At 43.5% G+C, this 16,595-nt stretch overlaps 1 protein-coding gene across 1 annotated transcript in view; it reads right to left on the bottom strand.

Moving 5' to 3' along the window:
* Positions 1–4,447: 4,447 nt before the first annotated feature.
* The window catches only part of Vezt (vezatin, adherens junctions transmembrane protein), a 68,619-nt gene continuing 56,471 nt past the window's right edge, over positions 4,448–16,595 (bottom strand). The window contains 5 exon segments of the mRNA XM_028880247.2: positions 4,448–5,452; positions 8,517–8,724; positions 9,136–9,236; positions 10,654–10,847; positions 13,724–14,055. Coding sequence (XP_028736080.1) covers positions 4,941–5,452; positions 8,517–8,724; positions 9,136–9,236; positions 10,654–10,847; positions 13,724–14,055 — 1,347 coding nt within the window. The 3' untranslated portion in view covers positions 4,448–4,940.

The raw sequence follows: 16,595 nt of genomic DNA, 5'->3' as shown, positions 1-16,595 counted from the left end.
TCCTACTGATTAGGCCAGAGTGGCAGGCCAGAGTTCCAGGGCTTTTCCTGACTCCAACCCCCAGGGCTGGGGTTACCAATGTACCCCATTATATTCTACTGTTTTATGTGGGTGCTGGGAATCTGAAGAAGGTTCTCAACTTCATGCTTCTGCAGCAAGCACTTTCCCCCCTGAGGAGCCCTCTCCCCAGCCTGGCGATGCTCATTTTAATAGAGAAAAGATTAAGGTAGATTTCATAGGTTGTTAGAGGAGAACTGGGCTGACTGAATGATTCATTCCCTGCCAAGTGAGCCAGTTCTTACTAAATGAGTCACGTTTCGTAACTACTGTGCAGGATTCACAATCATGACATCAACTTTAAACCTGTGTACTGAATGCAGACTAATTAACAAAAACAAAGACCAACACTTTTCTGAAACACACACAGCGACATACAAGGATGGCAGCCAACTTTTCTCTGACAGTTGAATTCATTAGTGAGGGGTCCTAGAAACATCAGCACACAAACACCACATTAATATTTCAAATATAGGGCACTTGCATTTTCAACCGAGTACTTTTTAGCAAGTTTTTAGGAGGACATGAAATGCACACACAAGGATGCGAAGCGGCCGAACAGGCATGCCACAGTCCATGCAGGTGACCGACAGAACAGCCCTCCTCCGCCTTTCCAGTCTACTCACTCTTACTTTAGACACAGTCCTAGCAAGCGGGGCAATCTGGTTTCTCAGTCCACAGCAGATTGTGAGCAGCAAGTTAGGGGCCTACTGCGGAAGGCAGGCACACAACACAGCAGCAAGAGCGACAGCTGATTAGAAGGGAAGAGAGGGCAACTGTGAAAAGAACAGACACAGCTCAAAAAGCAAGCAGTAGGCAATCAGGCAGCAGAGGGGGGCTTGACTTTCTATGTCCGGTTGTCCCTGAAGTTTGTTTCTTCTCCACCGGGGGAACTGTTTTCTCAAAGAAAAGACATTTCCTGTACATGCTGGCATTCAGGGAGAGAAGTACAAAGTAAGTCCATTAGTAGACCGTTAAACTCAGGGATTAAGTGAATGTGCTTCTACTTCCTGAAAGATGAAGGGACTCAAGGTAGTCACCTGCTGAGGAGGACACCGAATGGCCACTGCCCCAGACATTCCGCTGTCTCTTACCTCCTTTGTTTTTAAAATCTAAGCATAAAGTGCCCAGACATGTCCCCATAAACAGAAGAGACTCTCAATCCTTATGCTCGGCCTGGTTGTTGTTCAAGCGCCGTCCTCACTTTAGTTCAACCAGGCTTAGCTGTGTGACACTTGGGCTCCAGGATTTGGTTCTTACATCTCTGTTCTATTTGGGTATAAACACAATATACTGCAATAAACCAATCAGTGACACCCCCCCCGCCCCCCACGTATTATTCCTATTCATTTAGCAACATGAAACATGAGTCATGTTTGACAGGGGAAGAAAACGTCACAGTGAAAATGAAACCTAGGGTCACTTCTAATCAACACTCCGTTTTCAAATGTACCAGAAGTTGATTTTTCCTATGCTTAACGTTCAAGCACTGTGTCTCTTATTATATGAATAAGGGTATTATTATCTATTTTAATAAACTGAGCTATACATTTATAACCAGATCTTACTCACCAGCCTCACAAGCATCATTTCTTTTTAAATTTCTAAGAAATCAGAAATATTCAGATAATTTGAGTTTTCCTGAGAAAACTCTCCCAATATAATGAGGCTAGCATTATTCACATCCTATGAATGAAAGGCCTGGGATTCAAACTTACATCCTATGAAGGAAAGGCCTGGGATTTAAACCCACATCCTATGAAGGAAAGGCCTGGGATTCAAACTCACATCCTATGAATGAAAGGCCTGGGATTCAAACTCACATCCTATGAATGAAAGGCCTGGGATTCAAACTCACATCCTATGAATGAAAGGCCTGGGATTCAAACTCACATCTTATGAATGAAAGGCCTGGGATTCAAACTCACATCCTATGAATGAAAGGCCTGGGATTAAGACTCCAGCTGCTTTCTGCAGTAAAGCCTGGCACCTACTCTCTCTCTCTTTTTTCTCCCTTGATACAGGTTCTCACTGTGTATGCAGTGATCTTCCTGACTGTGCATCTGAAGTGTTGGCATGAGTCATGAGCATGCTCTGAAATCTATATCAATTTGTCTTAAATGTGTGTCTTTTTCCTGACTTGCTTATCATCAGCTCCTAAGGAAACAGATTCAGATGCTGTGACTACAATTGGTTTTAACAAAGACGTTATGTATAAAGTTAGATAACACACATGGCTTGCAAAAGATTAATAAAACAAGCAGAGTTTTGCAAAGGAAAGGTCAGTCTGGCCCCAGATCTGCCAGACACCAGGGAAGGCCTTACTGAAGCAGAGAAAAAGGCTGTGAGGCATGGCAGTGACCCCACTTCTCGCCCCGACGTTCCCATCTGTAGACACACAAAGGGTAAAACTTCTGTCTTCACCCCAACAGCATGCATCTCCCCTCCGAGTTCTAGATTAGCTCTGGTAAAACAAACTTCGGCAATGTCTATACTAGAAGCTGTCAGAATACTAGTCCCAACAAGTTTAATCATTCTGTAAAATTTGGAAAATAGGATGACAAGTTTTCTGCCAAAAATGTTTTTTCCAGAAGGTTCTTCCGTTTATTGAATGACAGGTATTAAACCCAGTCAAGAAAAAGTGAGGTAGCTTAGGAAAGCTCATGGAAGGGCGTCCGCTTGTATCGCGTCCGCCTGTCCACACACAAAATGTACTCGTGGCAAGAAGTACAGATGCTAAGCAGGGGATCTTAGACTTTACTGGGCATTAACAGTACCTCGGTCTTGTACCAAAACATCCAAGAATTACAGAGAGCATGGCTTAATTCTGCATTAAAAAAAAATAAGATTTCTACTTCCTTATGATTCAGGTACCCACTAAAACAACCAAGGAACATCGACTTAGAATATTTGAAGAGAAAGTTATTCAAGAAAATTTCACAAAGAAAACAGAGCTTTATGTTGGAAAGGTTTTAAAAGATGGAAGAAATACGAAAACATTACCTAAAAAGACCATCATTTGAAGTCACAATGTCCTTAATCATGACTTCAAAAGCAGTTTTCATGGAACTAAACAGGAGCTTGTGAACAGAGCAGGTTAGACTTGAGGGCTGGGAATTCTGAACTAACCTTCCTACTTCAGAATCAGAGAGCATAAAGCTGATAAAATAGTATGAACAGATTTTGGTTAAATTGGTGTGATTGAATCAAAATAGACTAAAAGAATTAAAATGATTGAACTCCAATTTTTCCTATGTTATAAATTAAAAGAACTTTTAACAAAATTTCCCTAATAACTTGTATATCTGGGAAAAATGGAGTTGGAAACAACAACTTAAGAAAGAAAGTAAAACTGTGCCATTTAGGAATCCAGAAGTCAGTTACAACACAGGAGGTCCTCTTTTTCTTGAAATGTAGCTATTTCCATGTCCAGCTGAAGATCCTGCTCCTGACATGTTAACACCATAAAGTATCAGAAAAATGCAAAATCACTAACAGTCCAAAGTCTAGTCACATAAAGTCAAAGGTTTTCCTCAGGATAAAAAATATTCACTAAACTAACAACAACAACAAAACTTGAGTATAAGTAAATTTCCTTACTAAAAAGAGTAAGTTACGGGGCTGGAGAGATGGCTCAGAGGTTAAGAGCACTGACTGCTCTTCCAGAGGTCCTGAGTTCAATTCCCAGGATCCACATGGTGGCTCACAACCATCTGTAATGAGATCTGGAGCCCTCTTCTGTGTACATAATAAATAAATCTTTTAAAAAAAAGACTAAGTTACTGGAATTCACATCCTTTCCTTCTAGAACAGCAGCATAAATTGAGTTTTTTTTCTTACATTCCTCCCAAATAATGTCTATGAACTGCGTAAGTGCACAGTAACAACAGGTTTCAGAAAGAGAACATTCCAGAAAACACCACTGAAAACACAATCAAAGGACAAAGCAGACGAGACTGGTCTGTGGAAAGCATCTCTGCAAGACGGAGTCACAGTGGAATGCAAAGGACGAGGATACTTTCCAGGAGAGCTGGCGTGTCCCCGAGTCTTAGTAAGACAGGCCAGACCGGAAGACAGCACTGGGAGGACTTAAGCAGAGGCACAGTTGTCTCCACGCAAACCCACAGACTTTCTGTGGGTTGGAGATGGGGCCTCGGATGCAGTCATGCCATCCTGACATCATCTCTTTGAGCTGCAACAGGAGCGGCGGACAAACAAACAACAAATAGACCCTAGAAGGGTGTTTCTTAAAATGGCACAGTGTTTTTCTTTTGAAGACTGCATGACACCTTAAGACGAACACACATATGAAAATAAGAAGACATGAAATGTGCCACAGCCCAAACACCTTTGAAACTATTTTGACGTTCCAAACCCCAGCACACATCAATTGTAGTAATTAAATATTTTTATTCAGAACCTGTATCTTTGTTTAGGAGTGGTATAAACAAAATAAAATACGAACAACATATTAACATGATCGCTGCAGTTACACACTGCAAAGACACAATAGAGAGAGCTCATTCTAAATGTTTATGCTCTGCAGGAGACCATCCCAGTTACCTTATGGCAGCAAGTTTTGGCAAACAAAAAATGATAAATTCATTTCTTATTAAAAGTACTTAAAGAATTGCCAAGATTATCAGCTGTGCCATAAATGAAACAGCAGTTTATTCAAAAATGCCCTTACCTCCCTCTCCTACTCCTAAAAGACCTGTCTAGTCAGGTCTCTACTGATTTCAGGTCAGGTTTTCCAATGAGTCCTCGCCCTGTAAACCCGCGCCTTAGCTTTCTAGAGAGTAAACACACACTCATTTCCTTTCCAGTCTTGAAGCTGAAACATCTTTATGAAAGGACCAAGCAAAAATCCTTCATCGTGACTTTTACTTCTCCTCCACCTCGTTCTCACTTCCTTCAGCTACTGGTTCCTCCTCCTCATCGCCAAAAGTCTGTTCCCGCATGGAGGTGAACGAGAGGGACCTGGCAGCCACTTCTGCGGCCAGGCCAGCACTGAAGGTGAATTCTGGGGCCAGCTGCAGCCGGGCCAGCCTCTGCTTGATGGAGAGCTGGAGCGAGTCTCTGGGAGTTGGAGGGGCGGCGGCGGCGGCGGCGGCAGCTTGAGGGGGCTCCGCCTCACTCTCACACTGGTAGAGCATTCTTTCTTCGGCTCCTCGGAGGAAGGCTTCGTTTTCAGAAGGGTCTTTATTGCCACCCTCTGGAGGAGGGCTCTCACACACAAACTCAGTCCTACCCCTTTCAGGGTCACTTGTGGAGGGCTCACTAGTTTCCTCTTCAGGACCATGCCTACCGACTGCTCCTGTATCTGAGTTCATGGGTGTTTCTGAATTACTTACAGATCCCATTGGGTCTACAGGAGACAAGGATTTCAACACAGCTTCAAAGAACGAAAAGAGGAAAAGAAAAGAAAAAAACAAAAATAACTAAGGACCCAATGACTTCAAACTCCCGGTAGCTTTTTAAAAAAGAACAACAAATAAATAAAAGCTCAATAAAACTTTCTAGGAAAATAAATGGGACTCTGTAAAATGGGGGATGCTATGACATAAAATACCTAGGAAATAAACTGAGACAGGGACCTGCTGAGGAGTCTCACGTTCAGAGGCAGTGGTTCTCAAAGCAGGTCCTTGAGGCAGCAGGACCACCCATCCCTAGGAAGCTGGTAGGAACAGCTCCTGGAGTCTGGACACTGGGGCCGGGGCGGCCATGTTTACAGGCGGCCCACTTGGTTCTGATATACACTAAACCTGGGGACTGCTGTCATTAAAGGAATACACAGTGTGCTTTCACCACAAGGTAGAAAGCCCGATGTGACCCAGATAACAGCATCTTCATCACATATATATTTACAAGGCAAAACAGCGTGGGGAAATGTAACATACAATTCAACTTACTTGTCAGCCACCTTACAAGAACCTGCATGGAAGTAAATATTCTACATTTTGTCGTGCTACAGCGAACACACACGAAATAAAATCTGATTCAAGATCAACTACCAAACAAAGTATAATCCATAAACATCATCTAGATCCATACGGTAGCCGTCGTCCTTGTAAGAACAATGACGTTTTAGTTAGCCCCTCTTGGTGTTAGTAGGCAGTGGGTTGCTTGCTAGGCAGTCTCTCCTCCCAGCACGAGGGTTAGTACAATACAATCTATTAGGAAGCATGGCGGAAGGAAAAAAGCGCATCCTGAAGGTCTGGCGGATATTTAAAAAGCGTTTGTGTAAAACGTGTCCGTTGCCAAGAAACATCCCTAGGCTGCAGTAACTCCACTAGGGAAGCAGCAGCAGCAACAGACACATGGCCACCGCAGGTTCCAGTGTAGACTTGCCCTCTCTAATTCCACTCGGACTTTACCCCTGTAGGCAGAGATGAAAACAACTCTGGAAGACGGACTGGACATTGTCAAGGGAAAGCATCGTTCTGGCATCAGCAGACCTTTACTTATTTTCACACACTCTACAGCATTACTGCCTTTCCAAAGGCCAGCTGGGATCAAAAGCATGTTCCTGAAAATGAGACACACTTCTCTCATTTGTCCACAGTGTCAATCAATAGGTAATCTTGCAGCTAAATAATACTAAGAAAAACACTGCACAATAATGAAAGATACGAGCTTAGAGATCATGCTATTCTCAGCATTTCTGCACACTCTTGTTCATAAATCTGCTGGGTCTTCCCAAGTACACCACGTTACCAGTCAGGATCACTGCTACCTGAACGGGGGAGGCAGAGAGTGTGCTAGGGAGGCGTTAGCTGATGACTGTTAGAATATAAGTCTCTAGGGGAGTAGATTCCTTTTGTCTCTTGATCTATGTGCTACACACAGCAGTAAACAGTGTCAGGTGTCTGAAAGGTACTCGAGATGACTACTTGTTGAGTCAGAATTTGCTGAGTGAATACTGCTAGAGAGTAAAAGATAGAAAAAAGGACAAATTTAGAGCCTAAAAGCCAGGAAAACAAACTGTTCATGTCTAAAAAAATAAGACCACCAATTTCTAATTCATGAACCAGCTGACTAGAGAACTCTGCTGCTGCTGCTTCTGGGAAGGCCACCATATCTCTGCTCTGTGGCTCAAGCCTTCCTCTACATCCCAACTACATGTCTCTCAGGAGAGCTGGGGCAGTTGAGGAGTCACAGAGGGAATACTGGTAGAGAGGACAGCTTGACAGAGAAGACCAGGTTCTTGGTCAGAGACCAGCATACATTTTCTTCATGAATATAAACAGCAAGTCTGTGGGACTAATCTAATTAGGTGAATGTAAGTTGAGGAAGATACCTTTACTAGAAATACCGGGAATACAAGTGGACATGATAGAGTCTTATGCTGGAAAGGCTAATATAATAAGAAAGGTGGAACCATTGTAGTTTTAAAACAGAATCAATGAGGTGTTTGAGTTTGAACAAAGTCTGGAATATGTTACAAGATAGCTTACGGGAAAAGGTACTGAAATGGAGGTCAGCTAAGGGGCTAGTCTAATGGACAAGCATAATCTAGTGGGAAATCTGGATTTTAGAGGGAGCCAATGAAACAGCAAAGAAAGATGAAACCAACACGTATCTATTGAGTTAGAGAGAAAGGTGAGGGTTCATAGGAGAAGACAGGAGAACCCCAAGGAGCTCTCAAGACTAGATGACCTCTATACTTGTAGTGAGAAGGGGAAGGCAAGCAACTGGAGTTGAGGGTCCATGAAGATACTCTAAAGTGGATAGAAGGCCCGCTCCACCTTCTTATAAGTCTACATGCAACCGAGAATGAACTAAGTTGACATTGCCAATATCAAGTTTCTCTTCAGTCCTTTTGCTTCCCATGAAGCATGACTGAAGAAAAAGGCGAGGATACCATGAAGGAGTCGAAGGCCAGCCAACAGCATCAAGACTTGACTATGGAGTCAGCACACAAAGAACACGTCCTCTGCTTCCATCTACTTATGTAACTTAAGTGAAGTGGCCAAGTGGCCTCAATCTGATGCATTTTTTCAGCATCAAACAGTTATTAATGGTGAGTTTTACTGAAGTACTTTAAACAGAGAACAGAGCTTGGAATCTCAAACTTACTACTTTCTTTTGTCTGTCCCCCCAAAAAGGTCTTGCTATGTGACCTAGGTAGCACAAGCTTGTAGCCCCAGCTGGCCTCAAACTCATGGTCCTCCTTGCTGCAATTACAATGCCACCATGGCCATCTCAATATATTCAACCTAATGACCACTCTGAAAGAAATCTATCCAAGAACTACATGGCTGATAAAAAAAGCGTTGACTTCATAATCTCAGTGTGATTCTATGGCATTCTTTTATTGATCAACTTGATTTTGTTTCTATATGAGAGTACTATACTACCTGGTGGATCCAGAGTTATACAGTTAAGACAGCATTCATGGTTCAAAAAGAAAAGGCTCCTGTCACTGGAATAACCTGGACTCTCAAGTCGGTGCTTACCGTGGTCACTAAACAGAAGTTGCTTCCATTTCTGCCTTTCTGCCTCTGAAGCTTTAAATCCCAGCACAGATTTTAACTCCTGCAGCACCCTCCTGGATTCTTCCTGCTCACGTTTCTGTCTCTCTTTGTCTTCTGGAGACAAGTGATACAAATCATCCTTTCGGAACTCACTTTCTATGTCTATGTCATCCACATAAGCTTCTAGTTCCTGGAAAGGGACCAGAGACAAAGACCTTCAAGCAGACAGGCTCTAACAGTATTCACGACTTGCAGTGACGCATGGTGGTGGACTTTCTCTTGGACAGTGGAGAGGAAGGAAGGTAACAAACTTGGCTACTGCTAAATTAAAATCCTCAAAAAGCTTAATGGTGGATACTAAAAGGAGTTCTAGATGAGAAAGTTTAACACCGTCAATGGCTATTTTCTTCCGAGTCAATGAATCAAATTCAAGCACTAAGAGCTAATATTTTGATATAAATTCACATTACACTGTAATCTTAACCCCATTAGAAGCAGAAATTCAACAGTTAACCTGGCAGTTACCCATGTCACCTAAAATACAAGTAGGCAAACAGTACGTGGACCTCGTCTTTAGGGGAGGCCAGCTCCTCACCCTTACCTGCTCCTCTGGGATGGGGTCTCTGTCCTCAATGTGCAGAGTGGGCCGCATCAAGGGTGCTGCGGCACAGTGTGGGTTTTCACACGCCACTTCGGGTTTGCCTTTGAGAGGGGGGAGGGGCAGAACAACGATGAGAAATGTCATCAGAAATGAGTGGACACCTAATGCCAAGGCATCCTTGGCACTGACACCTTGTTAGTTTCCCAGTCCAACTTCCTATTTTCCCTGATTTTCTGGTTTTGAGGCAGGGTCTTCCCAGGAGCCCAGGTTAGTCTTAAACTAATGATCTTCCTACCTTAGGTTCATGAGTATTAGATTTTTGATGTGTACTACCATGCCTAGCTCCCAAATTGTTCTGGTTAAAATGTCTTATTTGTGAAAATTAAAGACACCAAAGTTAACACTAATAGCAGTATATTTAGCACTTGGCTTTAAGTTAAACTCTTGGAGGAAATGGCCATAGTATCTGTCACATGCTAGATGACACATATTTTCTTCATAGTGTTGGGAGGTTTTTAAAACAGATCATTATTCTTTCTCTTAAAAAGACAAAAATCACTGGGCATGGTGGTACACATCTTTTATCGTAGCACATGGGAGCCAGAGACAGATGGATCTCTAAGTTTGAGCTAGCCTGGTCTACAGAGTGAGTTCCAGGACAGCATGACTACAGAGAAACACTGTCTCAAAAAACAAATAAAAATAATAAAAGGAAACAAAGATCAACCTTATATTATTTTTATTTTCCCATTTTCTATTATTTTAACTCAGAATTGGAAATGAGTTTCACAAGTAAATACTTTCACATGCTCACCAAGCTGAGTTTACCTTTAATTAACTGTATTTCAATTTGGTATTTAATCACATGATTTTATATATAACTATATATTATATGTATAATTATATTTTTATTCATTGTCTATACTAAAAAGAAGTAGCATACTCCTATGAAACCAGATGTGGAAGCAGAAGGATCGGGAGTTCAAAGTCATCTTCAGCTACATAGTGAATTCAAGGACAGCCTGGGCTACAAGAGACCTTGCTTGAAACCACATCCAGCTAAAGCCTTTCTTTTTGTTTAAGACAAGGTCTCTTTGTATAGACCAGGTTGACCTTGTACTCATAGAGATCCTCCTGCCTCTGCCTCCCAAGTGCTGAGATTAAAGTTGTGTGCCACCACACCTGGCTTAAACCAGTTCTTTTATTACTCGACCTGTAAGAGTTTCTGGAAATTCTGATAGTAGAAAATACTATCAACATTTCTCCCTTCATTTCAGTTTTATAAAAGGAGACAGGATGCCCTGAACATTCACATCATTACGTATTCTTTATTAAAATAGGAGTCAAGACTTCGAATTCATTGTCAATTTTTATATATATCCAACTTTTCTTTTTAATAAACTAAGAACTTCTATGAAACCAGTTTAATCATGTCAACAGGCAGGCCACAGACGAGAACTCCTGCAGAATGGAGTCAGCATATTGGACAAGCATAGGCTTAAAATAATCCACAGGTACCTTTTTTCTCTGTATTCCTCCGCAGCAATTTATCCACTTGAGAAATGGCTTCTTCCCAGCAACTGTTGCTGGCCTGAACGTGGGGCTCAAGCAGTTTTAGTTTCTGTTCTAGTATTGGATAAGCCTCTGATAGCAGCTCTTGGGTTTCCTTAGTACAAACAAGCTTTTCAAGTTCATCTTCAAGAATTATTACTCTGTGCAACATAGAAAAACAGAAATAGGTTTTTAAAATATGAGATGTAAAATTTATTGCGGTGGAGTAATCCTTCTGTATACTGTGAATATGTATTACTCTCATTGGCTAATAAAGAAGCTGACTGGCCAATAGCTGAACAGGATAAAGTTAAGTGGGAGAGCCAAACTGAGAATGCTGGGAGGAAGAAGGGCGGAGTCTGGAGTTGCCAGCCAGGCACAGAGGGAGCAGGAGATGAATGCGCCAATATTAATAAAGGTATTGCCACTTGGCAGAGCGTAAATAAGGAATATGAGTTAACTTAAAATTTAAGAACTAGTTAGTAATAAGCCTGAGCTATTGGCCAAGCACTTGTAATTAATATAGGCCTCAGTGTGTTTATTTGGGAGCTGCTGGAGGGACAGAAACTTCTGTCTACCATTTAAAAGGATTATTTTAAGAAATTAAACCTATAAAATTAAAGCAATTCAAGCTGGGCAGTGGTGGCACATGCCTTTAATTCCAGCATTCAGGAGGCAAAGGCAGGTGGATCTCTGTGAATCAAGGTCAGCCTGGTCTACAAAGTGAGTCCCAGGACAGCCAAGGCTACACAGAGAAACCGTGTCTCAAAAAAAATTAAACAAGTTCTGTAGACAAATGTATGTCTTTGCTACCACTGAACTGTATGCTTATAAATGATCTAGTGTGGCTGGAGATGTAGCTTGGTGATAGAGTACCCTTGTTAGCAACCTAAATCAACCCTCCCTGCCCAGAAACAAATGATAATTTCTAAGGAGTATTATGTAATTTATTCTACAAGTATTTCTTAAATACATACTAGACAATTCCTGATCTAAAAGAATAAATTAAACTCATCTCCTACTTTTAAGAAATTAGCAGCCGGGCAGGGGTTGTGCATACCTTTAATCCCAGCACTCGGGAGGCAGAGGCAGGCAGATCTTTGTGAGTTCGAGGCTGGCCTGGTCTACAGAGCGAGATCCAGGACAGGCACCAAAACTACATGTCTCAAAAAACAAAAACAAAACAAAAAAAAAAAAAAAAAAAAATTAGCAACCAGAAAAATTATATATAAACATATATTGAAATTATATATATAATTATCTTACATTTATGAATATTTTGCCTGCATGGATATCTTGCACCACATGTGTGCCTGGTGCCTGCCGATTAAGAGAAGGATGCTGGATCTCCTGGAACTAGAGTTATGGATGAAACCCCTCTTATAGCTTATAGTCATGGGGCTGGAGAGATAGCTCAGTGGTCAACAGTACTAGTGCTCTTCTAGTATGCTGGAGCTTGTATCCATTTGTAACTCCAGCCCCAGAGTATCCAACACCCTCCTCTGGCCTCCGTTGGCACCTGCATATAAGTGAACAGACATGCATAATAATAAATCTCTAAAATATATACACATATATTCATGTATGTGTGTGTGTGTGTGTGTGTGTGTGTGTGTGTGTGTTCCTTCTGTCAGCTCTGGTGCTCTAGAGATCCTTTCTAATACACGTGGAAAGGCCTCATTGTCCATGTAGTACAGCTAGGTCACTGGATACTCCCATCTCAGCCTCTTCACTTTTCCTATCCCATCTTTCGTAAATCTCATCTCAGCCTCCCGAGGCCTTGAGCTGAGATACTAACTTATCTTCTCAAACATGTTTCGGAGCTTCCACTTCTTTCTGTGTATACCCTATCTTCCTTCTTCCCACTTACAGGACGCTTCTGAGTGGATGGAATACTCGGGCCTTTTGGCCCACTTTCTCAGCTCACGTCTGATTCTGTGTTTCCCCTCCACGTCTCGACTGATCCCGTCAGGAATCCCAGGGACCTTCCTGATTGCCTGCTTCGTCTTACCCACCCATTTGCTCCAGCCCTACACTATGAATATTCACATTTATTGAAAAAAAAAAATTCAGTGAGAATGACTACATTCAGATGTACCTTGAGTCAATTCTTTCTTTTTTCTTTTCTTTCTTTCTTTTTTTTCTTTCAACAGGGTTTCTCTGTGTAGCCCTGACTGTCCTGCAACTCTCCCTGTAGACCAGGCTGTCCTCGAACTCACAGAGATCTACCTACCTCTGTCTCCCAAGTGCTGGAAATAAAGGCATCCACTACTAGGCTTGACTTATTCAATTTTTTTTTTTTTTTAAAAGAGATTTATTTATTTATCATATATACAGTGTTCTGCCTGCATGTATGCCTGCAGGTCAGAAGAGGGCACCAGATCTCATTACAGATGGTTGTGAGCCACCATGTAGTTGCTAGGAATTGAACTCATAATCTCTGAAGAGCAGCCAGTGCTCTTAACCTCTGAGCCATCTCTCCAGTCCTGTATTCAATTTTCAAATGTGATAATTTCCATTTAGAAATAGATGAGAAAAATATTTACAACTGATAAAAGTACACCAAAGCAGAATATAAATAAATATAAAAATGTGGACACTGCCCTTTACTGAGGACAGAAAGTTTATTCTGTGCTATAGAAATATTTCCAAACCTGTTGTGATGTATTTAGGAAGTAGCAAAGTATTACCCAGCGATGCCTCTCATACATACTTCTCTCAGACTGTAGGTTCCAGTTTAAAGTCCTACCTTAGGAAGGTTAAAAAGATGCTCATTTTTGATAATCCTCTCCACTTTATCTCTCAAAGACAAGCAGCATCTGCTTTCTGCTGAAACCAGGAAAAGGGAAAACTACAAATGATTCTCTTAAACCACAGTGCTTAGAAATCATCATTTCCCTGGTACCTGGTACCCACAAACCATCCTTCATGCTCCATTCTGTTTCTTCTTTCTATTGAGAACACAAGAACCAGCCAGATGGAATGAAAATGACTTATCCCTTTACTGTCTCCTCACTCAGCTTCTAAATAAACTTACTCGTTCAGTAATGCTTTCAGATGAAGCTGGAGGCTACGCACGGCTGTGTGGACGTTACTCAGTTCTCTGGACTTGGGCTGAGTTTTGGATAAACGCTGGGGTGCTGACTGGTGCTGAGTTTCAAAGTACCGGAAGAACTCATAGCTGCGTTTCAGCTCTTCTAAGCAGGCAGCGTGAGCATGAGGTAGACCCTGAGTCACATCAGACAGAATGCGATGAGGCAAGAGCGTCTCAGTAAGTAAGGGCCCTGAAGGCGAATTGGCTGTAGAAAGTAACAGGGCTAAGCGCCTGAAGAACTCTGAACTCTGCGCCACCCAGAGTTGGAACAAAACCTGAGAGAGAAAGAGACAGAGGGGGTTGGGGAAGGAGAGCAAGAACATACTGATCAATAAAAATATTGTCAACATTCAAAACAAACTACAGATTTATTTATCTTCTGGCTTTTAACTTTCACATTATCTTAAATACCTGCCCCCACATTATCCTAAAAAATAACTAAACTGAACATGAACAAACTCTTAAGAAGAGCAAAGGATGCTGTACTGAATTGTGTAGTTATAGCACGTGAGGATTTAGGATTCTAACACAGAAGCCAACACCTATATGTAATTTCGCACATTCTACCCTAGATAGCAATGATCTGAGAATGGATGGAGGGCTGGAGAGATGGCTCAGTGCTCTTTCAGAAGACCTGGGCTCGATTCCCACCATCCACATGACAACTCACAGATGCTCGTAACTGCGGCTCCGGAGGAATCGAACACCTCTGACCTCTCGTGGCACACAGACACATATAATTAAAAATAACAAAGTGAAGCCGCCTAGGGCAGCACGTGCCTACACTCCCAGGACTCGGGAGGCAGAGGCAGGCAGATCTGTCGGGACAGCCAGGGATCTACACAGGAGACCTCGCCTCAATAATTTATTAGAAATGAATTTTCCGGTCTGGTGAGACAGCTCAGCAGGTATAGGCACTAGCTATGAAGCCTGACCATTGGAATTCCATCGCCAATACTTACACGGTGTGCAAGCAGAGCTCTCCTACAAGCTGCCCTCTGACCTCCAGAGGAACACTGGTGTCTGTGCATCCACACATCTATCAAGGACGTGAGGCTGAGAAGGTCACTGAAGAGCTCGGCAGTCCACAGCATTTGGTACTCTTGCAGAGTACCCAGGCTGGCTTCCGTTCACCGCACCCACACGGCACCCAGGCTGGGTTCTATTCACCGCACCCACACGGCACCCAGGCTGGCTTCCGTTCACAGCACCCACACGGCACCCAGGCTGGGTTCCGTTCACCGCACCCACACGGCACCCAGGCTGGCTTCCGTTCACCGCACCCACACGGCACCCAGGCTGGGTTCCGTTCACCGCACCCACACGGCACCCAGGCTGGCTTCCGTTCACCGCACCCACACGGCACCCAGGCTGGGTTCTGTTCACCTCACCCACACGGCACCCAGGCTGGGTTCCGTTCACCGCACCCACACGGCACCCAGGCTGGGTTCTGTTCACCGCACCCACACGGCACCCAGGCTGGGTTCCGTTCACCGCACCCACACGGCACCCAGGCTGGGTTCTGTTCACCTCACCCACACGGCACCCAGGCTGGGTTCTGTTCACCTCACCCACACGGCACCCAGGCTGGGTTCTGTTCACAGCACCCACATGGCACCCAGGCTGGGTTCTGTTCACCTCACCCACACGGCACCCAGGCTGGCTTCCGTTCACTGCACCCACATGGCACCCAGGCTGGGTTCTGTTCACAGCACCACATGGCACCCAGGCTGGGTTTCCGTTCACCGCACCCACACGGCACCCAGGCTGGGTTCCGTTCACCGCACCCACACGGCACCCAGGCTGGGTTCCGTTCACCGCACCCACACGGCACCCAGGCTGGCTTCCGTTCACCGCACCCACACGGCACCCAGGCTGGCTTCTGTTCACCGCACCCACACGGCACCCAGGCTGGGTTCCGTTCACCGCACCCACACGGCAGGCAGCTTACAACCATCTGTAATTCCAGTTCCAGGCCCTCATGTGGTGCACAGACATACATGCAGGCTAAACCTCATACAGATTAAAAAACAAAAAAAAAAAAAACCACCAAACAAACAGGAATTTTGGGTTCAAGCCAGCTGTGGTAGCTCACACCTTTCATCCCACTCAGGAGGCATAGGCAAACAGATCTCTGCAAGTTCGAGGCCAGTGAAGGCTACACAGTGAGACCCTATCTCAAGAATGAAAAGAAAAAAAAAATCAGGGTTCAAAATGAGACTACTACTTTGTTTTAAGAATTAGCACGTGTGGCATGAAAACTACAAATCTATTTTCTTAAAATCAACTTCAAAAAATACGTGTGTACATGTGTGTGAGTATGTGCACACGAGACTGTAAATGGCTAGAGTCCAGAGGAGGGTGTCAGATGCCCTGGAGCTGGAGTCACAGGTGGGTGTGAGCCGCCTAACTTGGGTACTGAGAATTGAACTTGGGTCCTCAGCAAGAACATGATGTGCCCTTAACTGCTGAGCTACATCTCCAGTCTCTGTAAACGCATGCTTGAGAGACAGAGCCGAAAGCAGACAGCCAAGGACCTCTCCAGACACAGTCCTAACACAGGGGCAACAGCCCCAAAGCAAACACACAGAGGAGCGCTGTGGCATGAGCAATAAGCGACAGACAACAGATCAAACCACTTCAGATGATTTAGATTCCAACTACCCACAAGTGTGGAAATAGACATCGTTGAGGTGATTTTAAGTGAATTCCGAAATTATGCAAATGGTGATAGGACTCTACTTCATACATACATATGAGGGCGTGCACATACTCAAAGGGGAAAGGAAAGAAAGCAAGAGAGGAAGGCCAGGAA

Source organism: Peromyscus leucopus, chromosome 18 (genome assembly GCF_004664715.2).
Source record: "Peromyscus leucopus breed LL Stock chromosome 18, UCI_PerLeu_2.1, whole genome shotgun sequence".
NCBI classification, from domain to species: Eukaryota; Metazoa; Chordata; class Mammalia; order Rodentia; family Cricetidae; genus Peromyscus; species Peromyscus leucopus.
Note: the sequence above shows the minus strand (reverse complement) of the source record. Positions and strands in the feature narration are given on the sequence as shown.